Raw genomic sequence first — 16,380 nt, 5'->3', positions numbered from 1 at the left:
AGAGGGCAAATATTAGATGAATATTTATATCTTTAAGAAGATATGTAGAATATTCATATAGTCTTTTAAAATTATATTTAGAGAGAAATTATTATTATTATTATTATTATTATTATTATTATTATTATTGACTTTGCTATTATTTCTTGTTTTAGATAAAAGTGCCAATGATCATACTGTACAAATGCATGGTAAATGTATTTATTTATTTATTTATTTATCTATCTATGTGTTTGTTTGTTTGTTTATTATTATTATTATTATTATTATTATTATTATTGTTGTTGTAGTTGTTATTATTTTTATAGTGAGTAGAACTAGAATAGTGGATGGTGACCCGCGCGCGCGCACCTGCGCAGCTCCCCATGGTGCGCGCGACACAATCACAAGTATCTCGCAACACAAATTGCAGAAGCCCTTTCTGAGGTGCAACAAAGTGAAGAAGAAACGTTCACGATCTTCAGAAGACGTTAGGTGCAACTCTGAGCCCCGCGAGAGACTCGCACGCGATTTGTAAGCGCGCGCCGTGTCAAAAGTCCATCCCGCCAATCTACAGATCGCTTTAAAATGGTGCCTCCGCGAGATTATAATTACATTTGCAACCTACAGCCTCCGCCTCTCTCTCTCTCATTCACTCACTCACGAGCGCACAATAAATGGATCTTTGAGAAAAGAGAGAGAGAGAAAGAGAGAGACGTGTGAGGAAAGAGAGGAGGAGGAGAAGATAGAGAGGGCAGGAGGGAGGGGGCATCGGCGTATGCTTGTACACAACTACCCCTGATTTCCATTTTTTTCCCTAACTCGTAATGTATTTAATTCAAGTGAAACGTAATCATGACGTGTGTTGTCATTAATCTCCTCGCCGCCTCTCCCGTAAGTACATTCAGCCTTACTTTCAGCACAAATACCCGATTCATCTCAAATAACTGACCTAATCTAAGCTTTTTGAACGATTTTACTGATGCACATTGCTCGCGACTGTAACGTGTGCGCGCACGGACAGTTTTAGACGTTTTAAAAGCGACTGTTGTCGCCTTCATAAACAACAAATATCCGACGACGACTTTTTTGGGGGCTCTGATCCGGGTAATGCAGAGCCATGGATACGGAATAGGCGTCGCGTTATTTTTCACGCAGGCTACATGCACCGGGACACTGGCTCTCGTGTGTCTCTGTTAGCGCGCATCATACGTGTTCTCACACATACACACTTCTTCACTTTTGTCTCGTGCCGTGTATGTTGCCGGTGTGTGTGTGTGTGCGTGAGCGCGCGCGCGCGCGTGCGTGTGTGTCCTGAAAGAGATGCGAGACTCGGGCATGGAAATGCAACTTTAGTTATTTAAGGCCCTTGAATATTTCCACAGCTTCGAGTGTGGACAAAAAGTGTCCCGAACTGAGGAGAACAGGATGACTGAAGACGTGTGAACTTTGTTTGAAGGTTTTTATTTTATTTTTTTATTTTTTATGCGAGAAGCAACCGTTCATTTCTCCACTGCTGCAACATCGCAAAGTTTATACTTTATGAGAAGCTTTAGTTTGTTCTGGTTCACATGTTTGAATTTACTCTTGTAGGTCGATACAGATCGGACATTTTTTTTAGCAGCTGAAAAGCAGCTTATTAATAACCTCGAAAATCACGTGAAAGCTCTCCGTGCGTGTTAATATAATAACTCTTAGGACTGCACGCGCTCTGTCCTCACAGATGCGCGCTCGTAATCGCTGTTTAAACTCTAGCGCAAAACCCGCAGATTCCAGTTTTACCGACGGCCCTAAACACGTAAAGTTTCACGCATCGCTCGACGCTGTTTTGTCACGATAGCGGCGAGATTGGCAGCGGATTTCAAGACGAAACCCCGCGATGGCACTCTTCAGCTGCGCCCTGATCGCGTGTCCTTTCCCCCTCCCTTTATCTTTTGTTGAAAGAAAATCAGGAAGAAAATGGAGCGCACAACATCCCGTCCCAAAAGCTGCATTTCTGCCTCCGTTTGGGAAAACGATGCCGTTTGCTTCTGTAAATCGCGATTTTATGCTCGTGCGCGAATGTTTGTGTCCGCGAGAGGACGCGTCGTGATAGCGTTTGTTTGTGAGCATTTATTTATTTCATTAATGTGCCTTTTTAATTGAGATGGCCGCGAGAGAGAAGGCGACTGAAAATGGTTGCGCGTTACTGACGCACATCACGCGAGGAACTTCCTCTCGACACACGACAGGGTCAACTGATGTCCTGCAAATACATCCGCCGAGAAACTTTAGGCATATAAATATATCTAAATGAAAATCATATGAGGTGGCATTGCTTTCCATTATTTAACGCTGGCACAGATTTGGGGCATTGCTCGCATGAGGGGTGACGGACTGAGACCTGCCCCCTGAACTGACGTGCCATTTTGACGGATAAAGAGCGCAGAGCAGCACAGAACAGTGCCCTGTTAACACCTCTTAAACCCAGATGTGCTCCTGCTCAGCTCCATGACCTGCACATCTGGATCAGCTGTTGCAGGGGCTCAGATTCTGACCCAATCATCCGTAGATTTTCGGCTTGGTTTGAGGTCTCAATGCACAAACATGAATGACAAAATAAGCAACATAGTATATCCAATAATTTGAATTTAGGGAACTGGGATTTACCTTAAATATTATGCAGATCAAAATCACATGCTCGCAAATAATGAAAACATTTTTATGTACTTGTTTTATGAAAGGAACAACAGGTTGTCAGTTCGAATATTTGTGCGTTTGGTGACTGACAAACATGTCTGTGTGTTATGCATCATAAGAATATGCCACCTGCATGCAGTTTTACCAGGTTTGACCACTGCTTTTCAATGGTGAAACAGAATTATGTTAATTTAGTCTCAATGTATAATATTTGTGATGTCAATAAATCTCATACTTTTATGACTTGACATTTTTTTTTTTTTTTTTACGAAAGCATTGTCAAATTCAGTAGATATGTGTCTGTTTGAGCTCCTCTCAGATGCCTGAAGCTAAACTTTTGTGCACTTGTTGCACACTGCAAACACCTTACAACTCGTTCCATTGGTGGAGGTCAGAGGTGCGCTGTTCGGTGTGAAACAAAAGCAAACTAATTCTGATTGAAACTGATGACTTCTTTAGATCAACCACCTGAATCTGAGCTCATACTCTCTTGATGTCCACACTGACTCGGTTTCCTTCTGTTATTATCGGTCTCAGGTGATCCAGCATTGGTTTTGACAGGTCAAATCATTAATTACACAGTTACAACACATATACGTAAGGCTCTTTTTGCAAGTTAATAAAATTGGGGAAAAAGGGAAGAAAAAAGGCTACTTTGTCATTTTAATATATATATATATATATATATATATAATCAAATTATCTGTCACTGCCTACAGATGATGCCAGACATGTCTTCGAAATCTAAAGCAAATGCGTTTGGGTTTTCGGAAGGGTTAAATCACTGTCATCCAGGAGCATTAATGTTCAAACCACAAATGTAGTGTGTTCAAACGTGGTTGAAGTTATCAAATCAAACATGTCTTGGATCCTGTTCACACCTGCATTTACCGTTATTGAATCACCTGGAATGGCTTTGTATACCATGTATAAACAAATAAAAAATATAATATTGTGCCACTCTCCTTCAACTTGTTCCAAACCTGAATGAGTTCCTTTCTTTTTTGGAACAAAATAAGATATTCTGAAGAATGCTGATAGCCAAACAGCTGATGGCCTCCTATTGACTTCCATAGTATTCTATTTAATTATATTTTTTCCTTGATAAGGGAATCATTCAGAGCATCCACTGTTTGGTTTCCAGCACTTTTCAAAATGTGCTTAACACAGAAGAATGAAATTCAGGTTAGAATCAACTTAAGGGTGAGTAAATGATGACTTAACAAGAATTCAACAAGAGCTCTCTGTGCTGTAAACTTGACGGTGAACCGGAAAACTGCAGTTGTTGAGAATAATTCGATTTATTTGTACCTTAGTGTAGGAACATTTCAATGCCGATATCTCTGTTTCACGCTCTGTTAAGATTGTGACGTTTTGAACTTCTCTTTTCAGCATCTTTGAACTGAACCTTCAAACTATCCGCAAGTCTCTCAGAGTAGTATAAATCGAGGAGATCAGGTGAAGGTTTAGGATGACTTGGAATTTCAACCTAATGAGGACATTGAAGGGAAGGAGAACTTTGCACACGCTTGAGTCGCTGTGTGTGGGAGCTGGGTTCTGTGAGAGATAAAGTTCAGGCCAAGGTTAGAAACAGGAAATGAATTTTGTCTTTGGGGATTTGTTGTATGACTGCAACAATCCAGAATCATACACACACTGACCTTAGAAATCCTACTCAGAGATACAAGAGAGGTAAAGTGCAGTTCAAGCCTCACACACATCACATACTGAGCAATCGTTTTTTTATCTTAGTCTTTCTCACGATTTAAAGATATCGCTCTCTTTCTCTCGCTCTCTCCACATCAAAGAACAGTCTGCGATAAAGCCACTCATGTTATATTTTCAAGGCCACGAGCCTCGAGTCTTTCAGTACGTACGAATGATCTCTTCTTAGTCTTTAGATATGTTACATGGCTTCACTGTTGGAGACCCAGTGTGTCCTCGCACCGAACGCAGGAGACGTTATTTCAGGTGCTCGAGGCTAAAGAATACGAACTGCTGAGAGAAAAATATCTGTTTTATCAAAGATGACTCAAGTGCTTGTTCAGTCGTTTCACGAGTGGTTTTTCAGGGAGAGTAAAGTTGTGCGCACTGTAAACGTGTTCTTGTGAAAAGCGACCCTATTTAAAATACTGGTACTTCAGTAGTAAACATTCAATAAAACTAATTAGTGATACCTAGATAACGAAATAATCAGTTGACTTCAATCAGATTTCTACAGATTGATTGATTTTTTTTTTCTCAACACAATTTATCTCCATGGGATGCATTTATTACTTAATGTTGACTTTTGACTTTTTTGACATTTCTAATTAGCAAAGGTCCAAAAACAGACATGCATCAAATCATTTTAATAGCAGCTACGTTACATGTACTTCTTTCAAACGACAGCAGACTATTTATCTTTTCTCATTTTCTGTTTATACGATATTCATTTCAGTGCATACAAAGCAGTAAGTTAAATAGCCGTTGCATGTACCCCAAGAAGGCACAAAATGTGCAAGTGTGTATTTGCGTTTGTGTTTGTACAGGGAGTGTAGCATGTGGCCATTCAGACAAAGGTGTTTAGCATGCATGAATCATCTAGTGACTAGGTGCCATATTGAGTGTATGTGTGTGTGTGTGTGTGTATGTGTGTGTGCATTATTTGTGCATGCTGCTTTATCGCTCTCCTGCCTTCATCTCTCCCCTCCCCCCTCTGTCTAGCACCTTATCACTCTCTCCATCTATCCAAATTTGGAGAAGCTTTATTGGCGTGACAGGGTTGGTCAGACATGAACGTGTCTGTCAAGGCGGAACAGTGCATTGCCATGACGATATTCATATGATAATAATGCCAGCAGACCAAACAGACCACAAGATCCTCCAATGCAGAGCAGAACACTCTGTCCCCTTTCTCGACAGATTTACTCATCAAATATGCTCATTCAGAATGTATTTGTGTTCTTCATTAGTTTTTTCTTCACTAACACCCCCATCCTTCTCTATATTGCCTGTCTGTCTCTCTCCTCTCTTTTCTTTTCTCTTCGCCATGTTGGCAGGCCCCAATCTACCAGCTGATATCAGCATTCCCTGGCACCGTGCCAACTGGCACCGCTGCAGAGAGACAGAGAGAGAGAATGATAGAATGAAAGAAAATCAGTCAGGAACAGAGGGAGAAAGGAATGAGGGTGAAAAGAGAAAGAAGTACAGGGGGTGGAATCACAATCTATGGAAGTGAAAAGGCAGAAGGAAGGGAAAAAGGACAATGATGGGGGGATTAAGAGAAAGAAAGAAAGAAAGAAAGAAAGAAAGAAAGAAAGAAAGAAAGAAAGAAAGAAAGAAAGAAAGAAAGAAAGAAAGACAAGGGGGGGGGGGCAGTATGACTGATATAGTGTGATATCGTTGTGAGTCACGGCTGAGCTAAAATTGACAACTGGCTCAGTTAGCCACCATTTCATCCAAGTCTTATGTCACAGATACACATACTTTCACACACAGTCACAGACACACACACACACACACACACACACTAATGCACAAATAAACGCTTGATTGTTTACATGAACCCATACTCAGAAACAGACATACAGTTCAGTCTGTTCACAGAGGTAAATACTGAAAAGAAAGAAAAAAAAAAAAAAAACACCCACACAAACATAAGCGTAGTGACACATATCCAGGCATACAGACGCCATCACAGATGTTTAGCAGATTGTCTTTCTGTAATCATAAATGAAATTCATTTTCTCTTATTTATGAAATAAACAGGTGTTTATCTCTCTCTCTCTCTCTCTCGCTCTCTCTCTCTCTCTTTAAATTGTGTCTGGGCCTGTCTCCTGCAGACTTATGCAATGTATGCATGTGTGGCTTTATGTAATTGTTCACTTCTGTCAGTGCACTGTGTGTTAGTGTGCGCGAGTTGCTTAGGTAATGAGGGATTGATGGGGTGAGAGAAGTTGTATCTGTGTGTATGGATTGTAAGGTGTATGTATGTATTTTTGTTCTGATTTAAGCAGCTACTGTAAGTGTATTGGCAGGAAGGGTGTGTGGGGAAGTCCAAACATCTCACGCCCATCCTGTTTGGGACAGTCCATGTCCTGCTCTGCCCTTAGACCCGTACATAGGAACAAATGTGTGTACACTATTTTTTTTATTCTGTGTTTTACTTGACAGGAGACTGTTGGAGGTGGTCAGGCAGATTGCCATAATCAGAATGCACCCTCTTTAATTCAAGGAAGTGAAGCATGGCATAGACACATAAACAGTGAGTGATCTATCTATCTATCTATCTATCTATCTATCTATCTATCTATCTATCTATCTATCTTTATAGATCTAATCACAATTGTCTATCTTTTCTCGCTCAGAGTATGGAATCCCCACCAGAGATTATGCTGGCTCTTTCCTGTGAGCCTGCATTGTCTCCTTCCTCTATGCCGTCTCTGGACCACAGTCCCCAATTCCTACCCCAAAGTCCTCAATCAACCCCTTCTAGCCCTCAAACTGAACTCTATGCTCCAGTATCACCATGCCCCCTTCCAGAGGCCAGCCTCCAAGATGAGGAGGAGGATGAGGAGCTGTCAACGCCCCCATCACCCACCCCAGCGGTGGCGCTGTTTCCTAGTGAATTGGAGCTTGGCAGTCCTTCATCAGACACCAGTCCTCCAGCAACACCATTAGCACCTTTTCCTGGTTTTGGAGCTCTGGAACAGGCAATCTCCTCTGGTCAAAGTACCACCTGTGATGATGAGTTGGATCTTCAGCTTTTTAACAATGATGGCATGGCTTTCCCTGGAGGGACAAGCTCTGGGCCTGGCCTAAGGTTCCCGTGCCATGTGTGTGGAAAGAGGTTCCGCTTCCAGAGTATTTTGTCCCTGCATGCTCGAGCACACAGTTTAGACAGGGAGCGTCGAGCTTCAGCTCCCTACCGGACCACACATGCCAAACTGCAGCAGAACCATGTGGGCAACAGTGTACTCCAAAATCTCAACAACAGAGAGCCTGGTCTGAAACTGAGTCCATTATCTGGGTCATTACAAAAGAGTATAGATGAAGACATGGTTCCAGAGGAACCTCTTCAAACTGCAAGCAGCCCTCAGTTCCTTTTTGAAGAAAACACTGCCCTGACTCCACCTCTAACAGAGGAAGCACCAATCTCAACCTCCTTCTCTCCACTCAGCCAAGCCCACTTGGAAGACAACACACCACCCACAGCTGCTTCGTCCTTCCGGTGTCATGCCTGTAAGGGTAAGTTCCGTACAGCTTCAGAGTTGGCTCGTCATGTGCGGATCCTCCACAACCCCTACAAATGTACAATGTGTCCCTTCTCAGCCAGTCAGGAGGAAAGCCTGGCTGCCCATCTGCAGGAGAGCCACCCACCTGAGGATCCTGCCACTGAAACGGTTTTCCCTTCTCCCCCTATAACAACACCAACAGAGACTCCTCCCTCACAAATACCAGTTGTTCCAGCTTTCCGATGCGAGACGTGTGGGCAGCGTTTTACTCAGTCCTGGTTTTTGAAGGGGCACATGCGTAAGCACAAGGACTCATTGGATCACAAGTGCCAGGTGTGTGGTCGTGGCTTCAAGGAACCTTGGTTTCTAAAGAACCATATGAAGGTGCATCTCAACAAGCTGGGCCTCAAAGCTGGATTGGGAAATCTGGGGCCAGCTGGAAATGAGCAATCCAAAGGTCCTGCAAGCACACAAGTGTTGGGGGCCCTGTATTCTAATTTGCTCCTGGCTCGCAGTATGACCAGTGGTGGTGGTTCAGGAAGTCGCACCGAGAGGTCAGATGCCAGTGCAGGCTCAAGCAAATCCTCTATATTGGGTTATTTGGGCTTACCCAAAGACAACAGCAATGGAAGTTGCATGGAGCGCCTTCAGGCAGTGGCACAGGTTGCAGAAATGGGTAATGGTGGAGGACGGGGAGGTAACACAGCAGATGGAGAGGACAAGGCAGCCATGTGGCAGCTGGTTGCTCGCAGTCTGGTAGCAGCACAGCACAACCAACAGCAACAGCAGCAGCGATCCCATTCACACCATGAGCTTCCTTCCTCACGAGGCACAGTTGCTGGGGAAGCCAAACAGTTGAGGGCCTACCTAGGTGGAATGGGTTCTAGAGAGGAGCTAGACGGATCTAGTCAACCTTGGGAGTGTCCAGATTGCGGCAAGCTGTTCAGAAGCCTTCAGCAGGTGGTTGCCCATTCCCGTGTCCATGTCCAGAAACCACAGAAAGGTCAAAATGCCAGAGGGGGCATGTCCAGAGATGAGGACATTATAAACAGTGTGAGTGGTGCTCAGGCAACAGGCGGAGTAGTAGGAGGACAAAGAGCTAGTGACAATGAAGGAAGGCAAGAGGGAAAGCAATTACCATCAGGTGTTGGGGCAGCTGGGAGCTTCCATTCTGTTATATCACATCTTTCTGGTAAGGATCAACCAGCATAATCAAAAACAGCTGACTTTATCAGTACTATATATCTTATCTGTTACAATCCTTTCATACTCTATGCTATGACAATGCAGGAAACAGATTGTTTATATATATATATATATATATATATATATATATATATATATATATATATATATATATATATATATATATATATATACATATATATATATATATATATATATATATATATATATATATATATGTATATATAGTCAGTGAAATATCAGTGAAATATATATATATATTTCACTGATACTAGTTTTGGAACATTTCCTTCCTGTATTTCAGGAAGGCACGATTGTTCTTAGAAACAGTGTAGGCTCAGATTATATTTCAAAGCAATTGCTTTTATTCATTAAATGCTATCTCATCTCAAGGTCAGAATGGTCTAAGGGGGTCATCCTCTTCCACTTCATCTTCAAGAGAGCGTGTTCGAGGAACAGGGATAAAGGATTGCCCCTACTGTGGTAAAGCCTTCCGGTCTTCCCATCACCTTAAAGTGCACCTCCGTGTACACACAGGTAAGGCCAACATGAATAGTGGAAATGTGATTCTCAACCCAATGGCATGTGCTCACCAGAGTGTACACAAGCGGGTCCCACGAGCCATTTGGAAATAATAATATTTCAGTAAACCTATAAGATTCATAATATTAGATTACATAATCTAAAGTAAAATTATTTTATATTGATCCTACTGTATAACAATGGTAGTAAAAAGGTGCATAATCCTTCATATTCCTAATTTTAGTTTGATATGTTGTGTGCATTACACTTGTAACATATACTGTATAGACAACAAGCTCAGATCGGAAAATACCTTTTTATTTAATGTTCAAATCTTGAGCACTTGTGCTATTTTATTCTAATTGGATGTCTTACATTATGTCTCCATTTAGATAAAGCATTTTCAGAAATCTCACAGAATTGTAAACCCCTGCATGATCATTTCCCTGATTTAGCTTGATTGAAACCATTTGCTATCAGTTTCACCCACAAAATGTCTTATACCAAAAAAAAAGGAAAAAAAAAGGGAGTGCTTTCACGGTTGATGAGAGATGGAATGTCCTAATTTAACAGTAATGCACTGGGGACTACACCTGATGTTGCATATGATGACAGGCACTGCCCTCTATCTATTACTGTGTGTAATTGCATATAGTCATTCCACACAAACAATTACTTGCTTGTTAACCACAACAGCCTCCCTTATGAAGCATTGTTATTATTAGCCACATTTCTGTTATTAAAATCACATTTTAGTTTTCAATCTACTTAACAAGGGTGCTTTATTCCTTGTTTTAGGTGAGAGACCATACAAATGCCCACACTGTGATTATGCTGGCACCCAGTCTGGCTCTCTCAAGTACCACCTTCAGCGTCATCATCGTGAGCAAAGGAACGCAATGGCAGCCACTACAAATTCCCCATCACCGAGCCTCCCCTCTCTGATTGGCTGTCCTCATGAAGGTGTGAAAAAGCGCCGTCACTCCTCCATGTCCCAGTCTTCTTTTGGGAGGGTTCCTGGAGGGGCTCCTTCTTCAAGGCACAGTCAGTCATGGGCTGCAAGCCCGCCAGAGAAGAAGGAGGGCACTACTGCATCTGGACGTCACAGAGAGGGAGATGTGGAGAGTCAGTATCTCAGTCTTTCTGGGATGATGGGTACACTATTTGCCGGCGGTCTAGAACCAAGTTGGATTGGAGAGGTGCCACCTCCAAAAATGCCCAAAGTGTCTCGACGGAAACCCCTTACTACAAGCCGCATGATGTCAGCAAATGGTTACCAGGGCGGGATGCAGTCCAGTGGGTCCCAGGACGGAAGCTTTGAACCTCTGGACCTTTCCCGCCGCCCTTTACAAGATGAAGGGGGAGTGAGTAGCTCTGTCGGTGGACCATCAGGTGTCTTTAAAGGAGGGAACGACGTCCTCAGTCAATGTGTCTTCTGTCCCTTCCGGACCTCTTCTGTTGAGCTTATGGCCATGCACCTTCAGGTTAATCACACCAGCAAGTCTCGTCGCAAGAGAGGAGCCTCTCTCTCATCCGCCAATCATTCTACAAGACAAACTTTGGCCGGGTCAGACCGCGATCCACTGGCTCTGTGGAAGTTCCTCGGTGCAGAGGACGGAGTAGCATCTCCTGAGGATTGGGTCTCGTCAAAGACAAGAGCTGAGAATGGAGTCAGCCCAGAGAACAGGGACACAGAGGACAGTTTTGAACTGACCCCTGGAACTGTGGGACATGTCTGTGAGAAGGGACTTAAAATGAGAGAGGAGCTGGACAAGGAAGATGAGGAAGTCGATGAGGAGGATGATGACCTGGAAGCAAATGGCAGCTTTGGAAGTGTACCCCAGAATCACAGTAGAAGGGCTAGGTCTGTTTCATCAGACCTCGCTGCTGAGGATCTGCCCAAGGAGGAGGAAGGTGTCTTGGGGAAATAACATCAGACAAGAACCCTGGATGAGTTTGGACATAGCAGCAGGAGACAAACATTTTTGAAGTACAGTTGTCCAGGGTCCCTCGTATTATTCAAACCAAGGGCAGACCAGTCGCTATGCTAACATACTGTACAGTGTCAGTAAACAAATAACCTGCAAAATTATTTAAATCAGACTTTCCGCTTAATATATCCCCCGAGCCCTCCTTGGTTAGTGATCGATTACCTCTTCACACACACAGAGATATCCAGTATTGTATGCTAGTCCAAGCCTGCCTGTTTCGGGGCCTTCTTGAACACTGTTCTCTTGTTCCTGTCTTCTTGTCAGTGAACGCAATTCATGCCAAGTTGTATATTATTTACAATTTCCTTGCTCCTGTGAATCTTGCTTTCATCTCAACGGGGATCTGGAATGTCAATCTGGGGAGCTGGAAAAGCAAAAAAGAGACACTGTTCTTAATCGCTACGATATACAGTATTAATACTGAGAGACACGGACATCCTACTTCCACGTGAACTTGATCTGCCTGCACGTCTTCAGCAAACCAAAGGAGTGGGCACACTTCTTACCATGCACCTGCCAGACTCTGAACAGAATGCTGTGATAACTGAACGGTACTTGTGAATCACCTCTAACAGAACAGGACAGAGTAAAGAGTATATTACCAGATATCCACACACTGCCAGTCTGCTCAGACGGGTCTTCTTCAGATATTATATCAAACAGAGATTCTGCCTCTTCTATATGCTATTTCTTTCAGTGCCTGTTGATGTAAAAGGTTTTTAGCAGATTCAGTAACACAGGAATATAGTTACAGTGAATATAAACAGTATATATGTGTAGTTGTGCTAGAGCGTAGAGTTCTGTGACAATATGGTGGCAGTTTGTGTGACTATGTCAGCTGTGAATGAAACAATGAATGAGCCCAGAGCACCACATGTGGGAACAGCTGGCCGTTTGACAAGGGCCCTATGGAAGTGTTTACATTACAGACACCAACAGGATTTCCGTGTGGAATCCAGACCACTGTTACTTTGGAAATATTTCAAATATCAGGGTTCAAAATGAATCGCAATCTAGAAAATGGAGGCTCTGCAATATATCCTAAATATTCCTGTGATATCTCAGATTCTCAAACCACCCTAGAGAGGGTGGAAAGTGGGTCTCTAAACATTCAGAAAACATTTCTTTTTTTTTTTACATCAAAAACTGGAAAAAGTAAAAATAAGTAAATAACACACACTAACAAATTCAGACATCCCAGTAGAACATATGTAGCTTTTGTAAAGATAAGAGATCACAAAAGAGGACAAAAAATATGTTGTTTTCCTTTTAAGAAGTGTTAATGGAAACAGATATGGGTATAAGTTTTATAATAATTATAAAATAAGACTGCTTCAGAATGTTTTTAGAGCACTGTGCAAAGTTTATTTTCCCCTTAACTCACTTTTGTTTTGCCTTTAAATGCAGACCAAACTTTAATATGTTTTTTTTCCACAAACCATTTATTTTTCATAATGCTGCAGATTCAATTCACGTTCCCTTAAACTGTGTTTTTACATATCTATAAATCAACAAATCAATCATTTAGACACACAATCAATGTTAAAGCTTGCCTGATGATCTTGAAACTTCAGTGATTGCTAATATATATGTATAAGCTGATGCAGAAACGTGTCCAAGACATGTCCCAGTATCAGCACTGTCAGTCTGACTGATCTGCTTGCCAAATTTGATTTGATGTAATCGTGTCGCATTTTTGATGTGAAATTAGCACATCTTACAAATAATGATCTAGTTTCCTCGTCCATCTCTGTGAAATCATTTTCATCGGGTCATCTCATTTTTATCGTTAGACAGAGAGGAGGCGGTACCTTTGTCTGGTGATTGACAGAGGCTGGCCTTAATACGTGCGTTATCGTGTCCTTGTTTCATGTGTAGAGTATCTTACGTTTTCGGTTAACCCCTGATGTGGTGTTCCTTTGAGATAACAGTCAAGCCACTGTGCCTTCTGTCCTGAGCACTTCCTCAAGTATTTTGTAAGCTCACCAAAAGCACTTAGCCCCAACTGTTTCACTTTGTATTCTTTGTTAAACTGCTCTGTACATCTCTATCTGATCCTCTGTATTGTAGGGGACATTTCCATTCCATATAATGAGTGTCATTCCATCATTCTTCATTCCATCTCCTGTTTCCCCTTCCCTTTATCATATGCACCACTGAAAGTTAAGTACTATCTAGCTCCGAGGCCTTTTCAGAAGTTACTTTAATTTCTACAATTTGATGCCGATGAGATGAATTCCAGCTCTTCTGCTTATAATTATTATCATTGTTCTTTTTTGTCTCATTGAAGAAAAAAAAAGCAAAAAAAAAAAAAAAAAAAAAAACATGAACAAAATGTGTGTTTTGAATGTTGTACAGATAGAAATAGAGATGTTGTGTTTCTAACAAGAGATCAAACCATGATACCTGCTCTCCATCGCTCCCTGCGCAGCCAAACATCTGCTTCAGCAATGATGTGGCTCTTTTAGGACGGCCTAACTGTGTATAGGGATCAGGGCAATAGTATTGTTTTGTGTGTTTGTGTGTGTGTGCATTGATGTCTTAAAAATGTATATTTTGTGATGATATACAGACACTGTGAAATAAGCATAAAGTATTCCCAAACAGTGATGCGCTGCTCAGAAATTCACTACTTTTAACATGCACCTTTTTTTCCTTTTTATTCCACCAGAAGTGTGTGAATTCATTAATATTAACCAGTGAGAGGGGGGAGGTGGAGAGAAGGTCTGGGTTTGGTCTTTTCAGTAGCTGACTGCTGTTGGTGGCAGAGGAAGCTGATCTAACATAGTAGTGACTAATATGAAATTGTGGATTGAAAAAAAAAAGAAAAAAAAAAAAAAACAGTAGAAAAGATTCAATAAAATTCAACAAAAAAAAACATGTTTTGCTTGCCGAAAGATGTTTTGCATTGCATTACAGTCCATGCTATGTTTTATGTATGTATGTGTGTGTGTGTGTTCATGTTTTAGTAAAGCATGTGCTCGGGGATAAATGGTCATCACACTGATATATTCACATGGGAGGTGAAGGGTGTAATTTTTGTGACATTAAAATACTCCTACCCCAGTTTTACATGCAGAGTCACATTAAGGTTGACTTTGTAAATAGTGTAGCATTAAAAGCATTGGACTTCCAATACGGTCTGTTGTAGGGTGGTTCTACTTGTTTGTTCAAAATGCACCCTTACTTGGGTAGGAAAAAAAAAATTAGGATAATATTGTTTGTTCAACTTCACCTTCAAGTTATTTTTTTGTATAGCGATTTTCACGATACAAATTGTTTTACAAAAAAATAAGTTTCTACAATGTATTTTGTAGTAGCTTATCAGTTGCAGTCGAAAATTATGAGATGCATTATTCGAATGCTTGGTGAAAGAGATGTGTTTTTGATCAAAATTTAAACTGAACCCCGAACATTATCAGGAAGGCTATTCCAGAGTTTGGGATCCAAATGTGAAAAAGCTTCAATTCCTTTAGTTGACTTTGCTATCCTAGGAACTACCCAAAGTCCAGCGTTTTGTGACCTTATGTATCGTGATGGATTGTAGAGTAAAATACTGGTAGAAGACTAGTTAGATACACAGGAGCTAAACCTTTAAAGGTGCTGTAGGGAACTTTTGTAAAAAAATATTTTTTACATATTTATTAAACCTGTCATTATGTCCTGACAGTAGAATATGAGACAGATAATCTGTGAAAAAAATCAAGCTCCTCTGGCTCCTCCCAGTGCTCCTATTGCCATTTGCAGAAACTCCATCGCTCACGGTAAAAAACAACCAATCAGAGCTGCGGTCCGTAACTTTGTTTGTGTCCAAAATGTAGAAACATGTATATAATAAGCGAGTACACCATGAATCCATTTTCCAAACCGTGTTTTTGGCTTGTCCTGAATCACAAGGGTGCACCTATAATAAGTGTTTATATTCAGACTATTTTAGATTGCTTCGAGGATACCGCGGCGGATTAACCCAGTACCTTTGTGATTCTTCATAGACATAAACAGAGAGAAGTAGTTCCGGCTACGATGTTCTTCCACAAGACGCAAGCAGTTCTGTTTATTAACCGCTAGAGCGTCAAAAGTTCCCTACCGCAGCTTTAAGGGCCTTACAGGTTAGTTGCAGGACAATAACAGGTAACATGATTCATAGCTTGGCAATGTTTCTGAGATGGAATAATGTTTTTTTGTGTTTTTTTTTTTGTAACATGGGAAATATGGTTTTCATAAGACAAGTTGCTGTCTGATATAACAGACAGATTTTTCACTGTAGAGGAGGTAACATCTGTCTAGTTGCAAATTGTTTTCCAAGGTGATTTTGTTTTTGGTCCAATAAGTAATATCTCTGTTTTATCAGAATTTAATAGGATAAAATTATTGGTTATCCAATCTTTTGCATTATTAACATAGTCTGTTTCATTTGGTCTTGTTGAGATATATAGTTGAGTATCATCAGCATAACAGTGGAAACTAATCTTGTATTTTCTAATAATATTACCAAGAGGAAACATGCATGTTGAAAATAGCAGACAACCTAGGACAGATCCTTGTGGCACTCCATTCTTTACTGGTGATTATTGAGATGACTCCTTTTTTAAAAATAACAAAGTGGTAGCGAACGGACCGGTAGGATCTAAACCATCTTAGAGCCTGCCCTTGAATGCCTGTATAGTTTTGTCATCGATCTATGAGTATGTCATGATCTATGGTGTCGAACGCAGCACTAAGATCAAGTAAAACTAGCAATGAGACACAGTCTTGGTCTGACTCAAGAAGCAGGTATTTGTAATTTT

The 16,380-nt window shown here is 41.2% G+C and overlaps 1 protein-coding gene across 1 annotated transcript; it reads left to right on the top strand.

Moving 5' to 3' along the window:
- Positions 1-686: 686 nt before the first annotated feature.
- Positions 687-15,907, top strand: znf219 (zinc finger protein 219). Its single transcript, XM_052600875.1, has 5 exons — positions 687-873; positions 6,814-6,904; positions 7,008-9,066; positions 9,474-9,617; positions 10,401-15,907. The coding sequence occupies exons 3-5, from the start codon at positions 7,011-7,013 to the stop codon at positions 11,531-11,533; spliced, it is 3,333 nt and encodes a 1,110-aa protein (XP_052456835.1). The 5' UTR covers positions 687-873; positions 6,814-6,904; positions 7,008-7,010; the 3' UTR covers positions 11,534-15,907.
- The last annotated feature ends 473 nt before the right edge of the window (positions 15,908-16,380 follow it).

The sequence above is a fragment of the Carassius gibelio genome, chromosome A7, assembly GCF_023724105.1.
Source record: "Carassius gibelio isolate Cgi1373 ecotype wild population from Czech Republic chromosome A7, carGib1.2-hapl.c, whole genome shotgun sequence".
Taxonomy (NCBI): domain Eukaryota; kingdom Metazoa; phylum Chordata; class Actinopteri; order Cypriniformes; family Cyprinidae; genus Carassius; species Carassius gibelio.
This window is presented reverse-complemented; position numbering and strand designations above follow the sequence as displayed.

Bases quoted from the DNA above. Each gene is read 5' to 3' on its own strand.
- znf219 (XM_052600875.1), top strand. From the start codon at position 7,011: ATGGAATCCCCACCAGAGATTATGCTGGCTCTTTCCTGTGAGCCTGCA. The intron at 9,067-9,473 runs GTAAGGATCAAC...TCTCATCTCAAG, and splicing joins TGTTATATCACATCTTTCTG to GTCAGAATGGTCTAAGGGGG. The intron at 9,618-10,400 runs GTAAGGCCAACA...TCCTTGTTTTAG, and splicing joins GCACCTCCGTGTACACACAG to GTGAGAGACCATACAAATGC.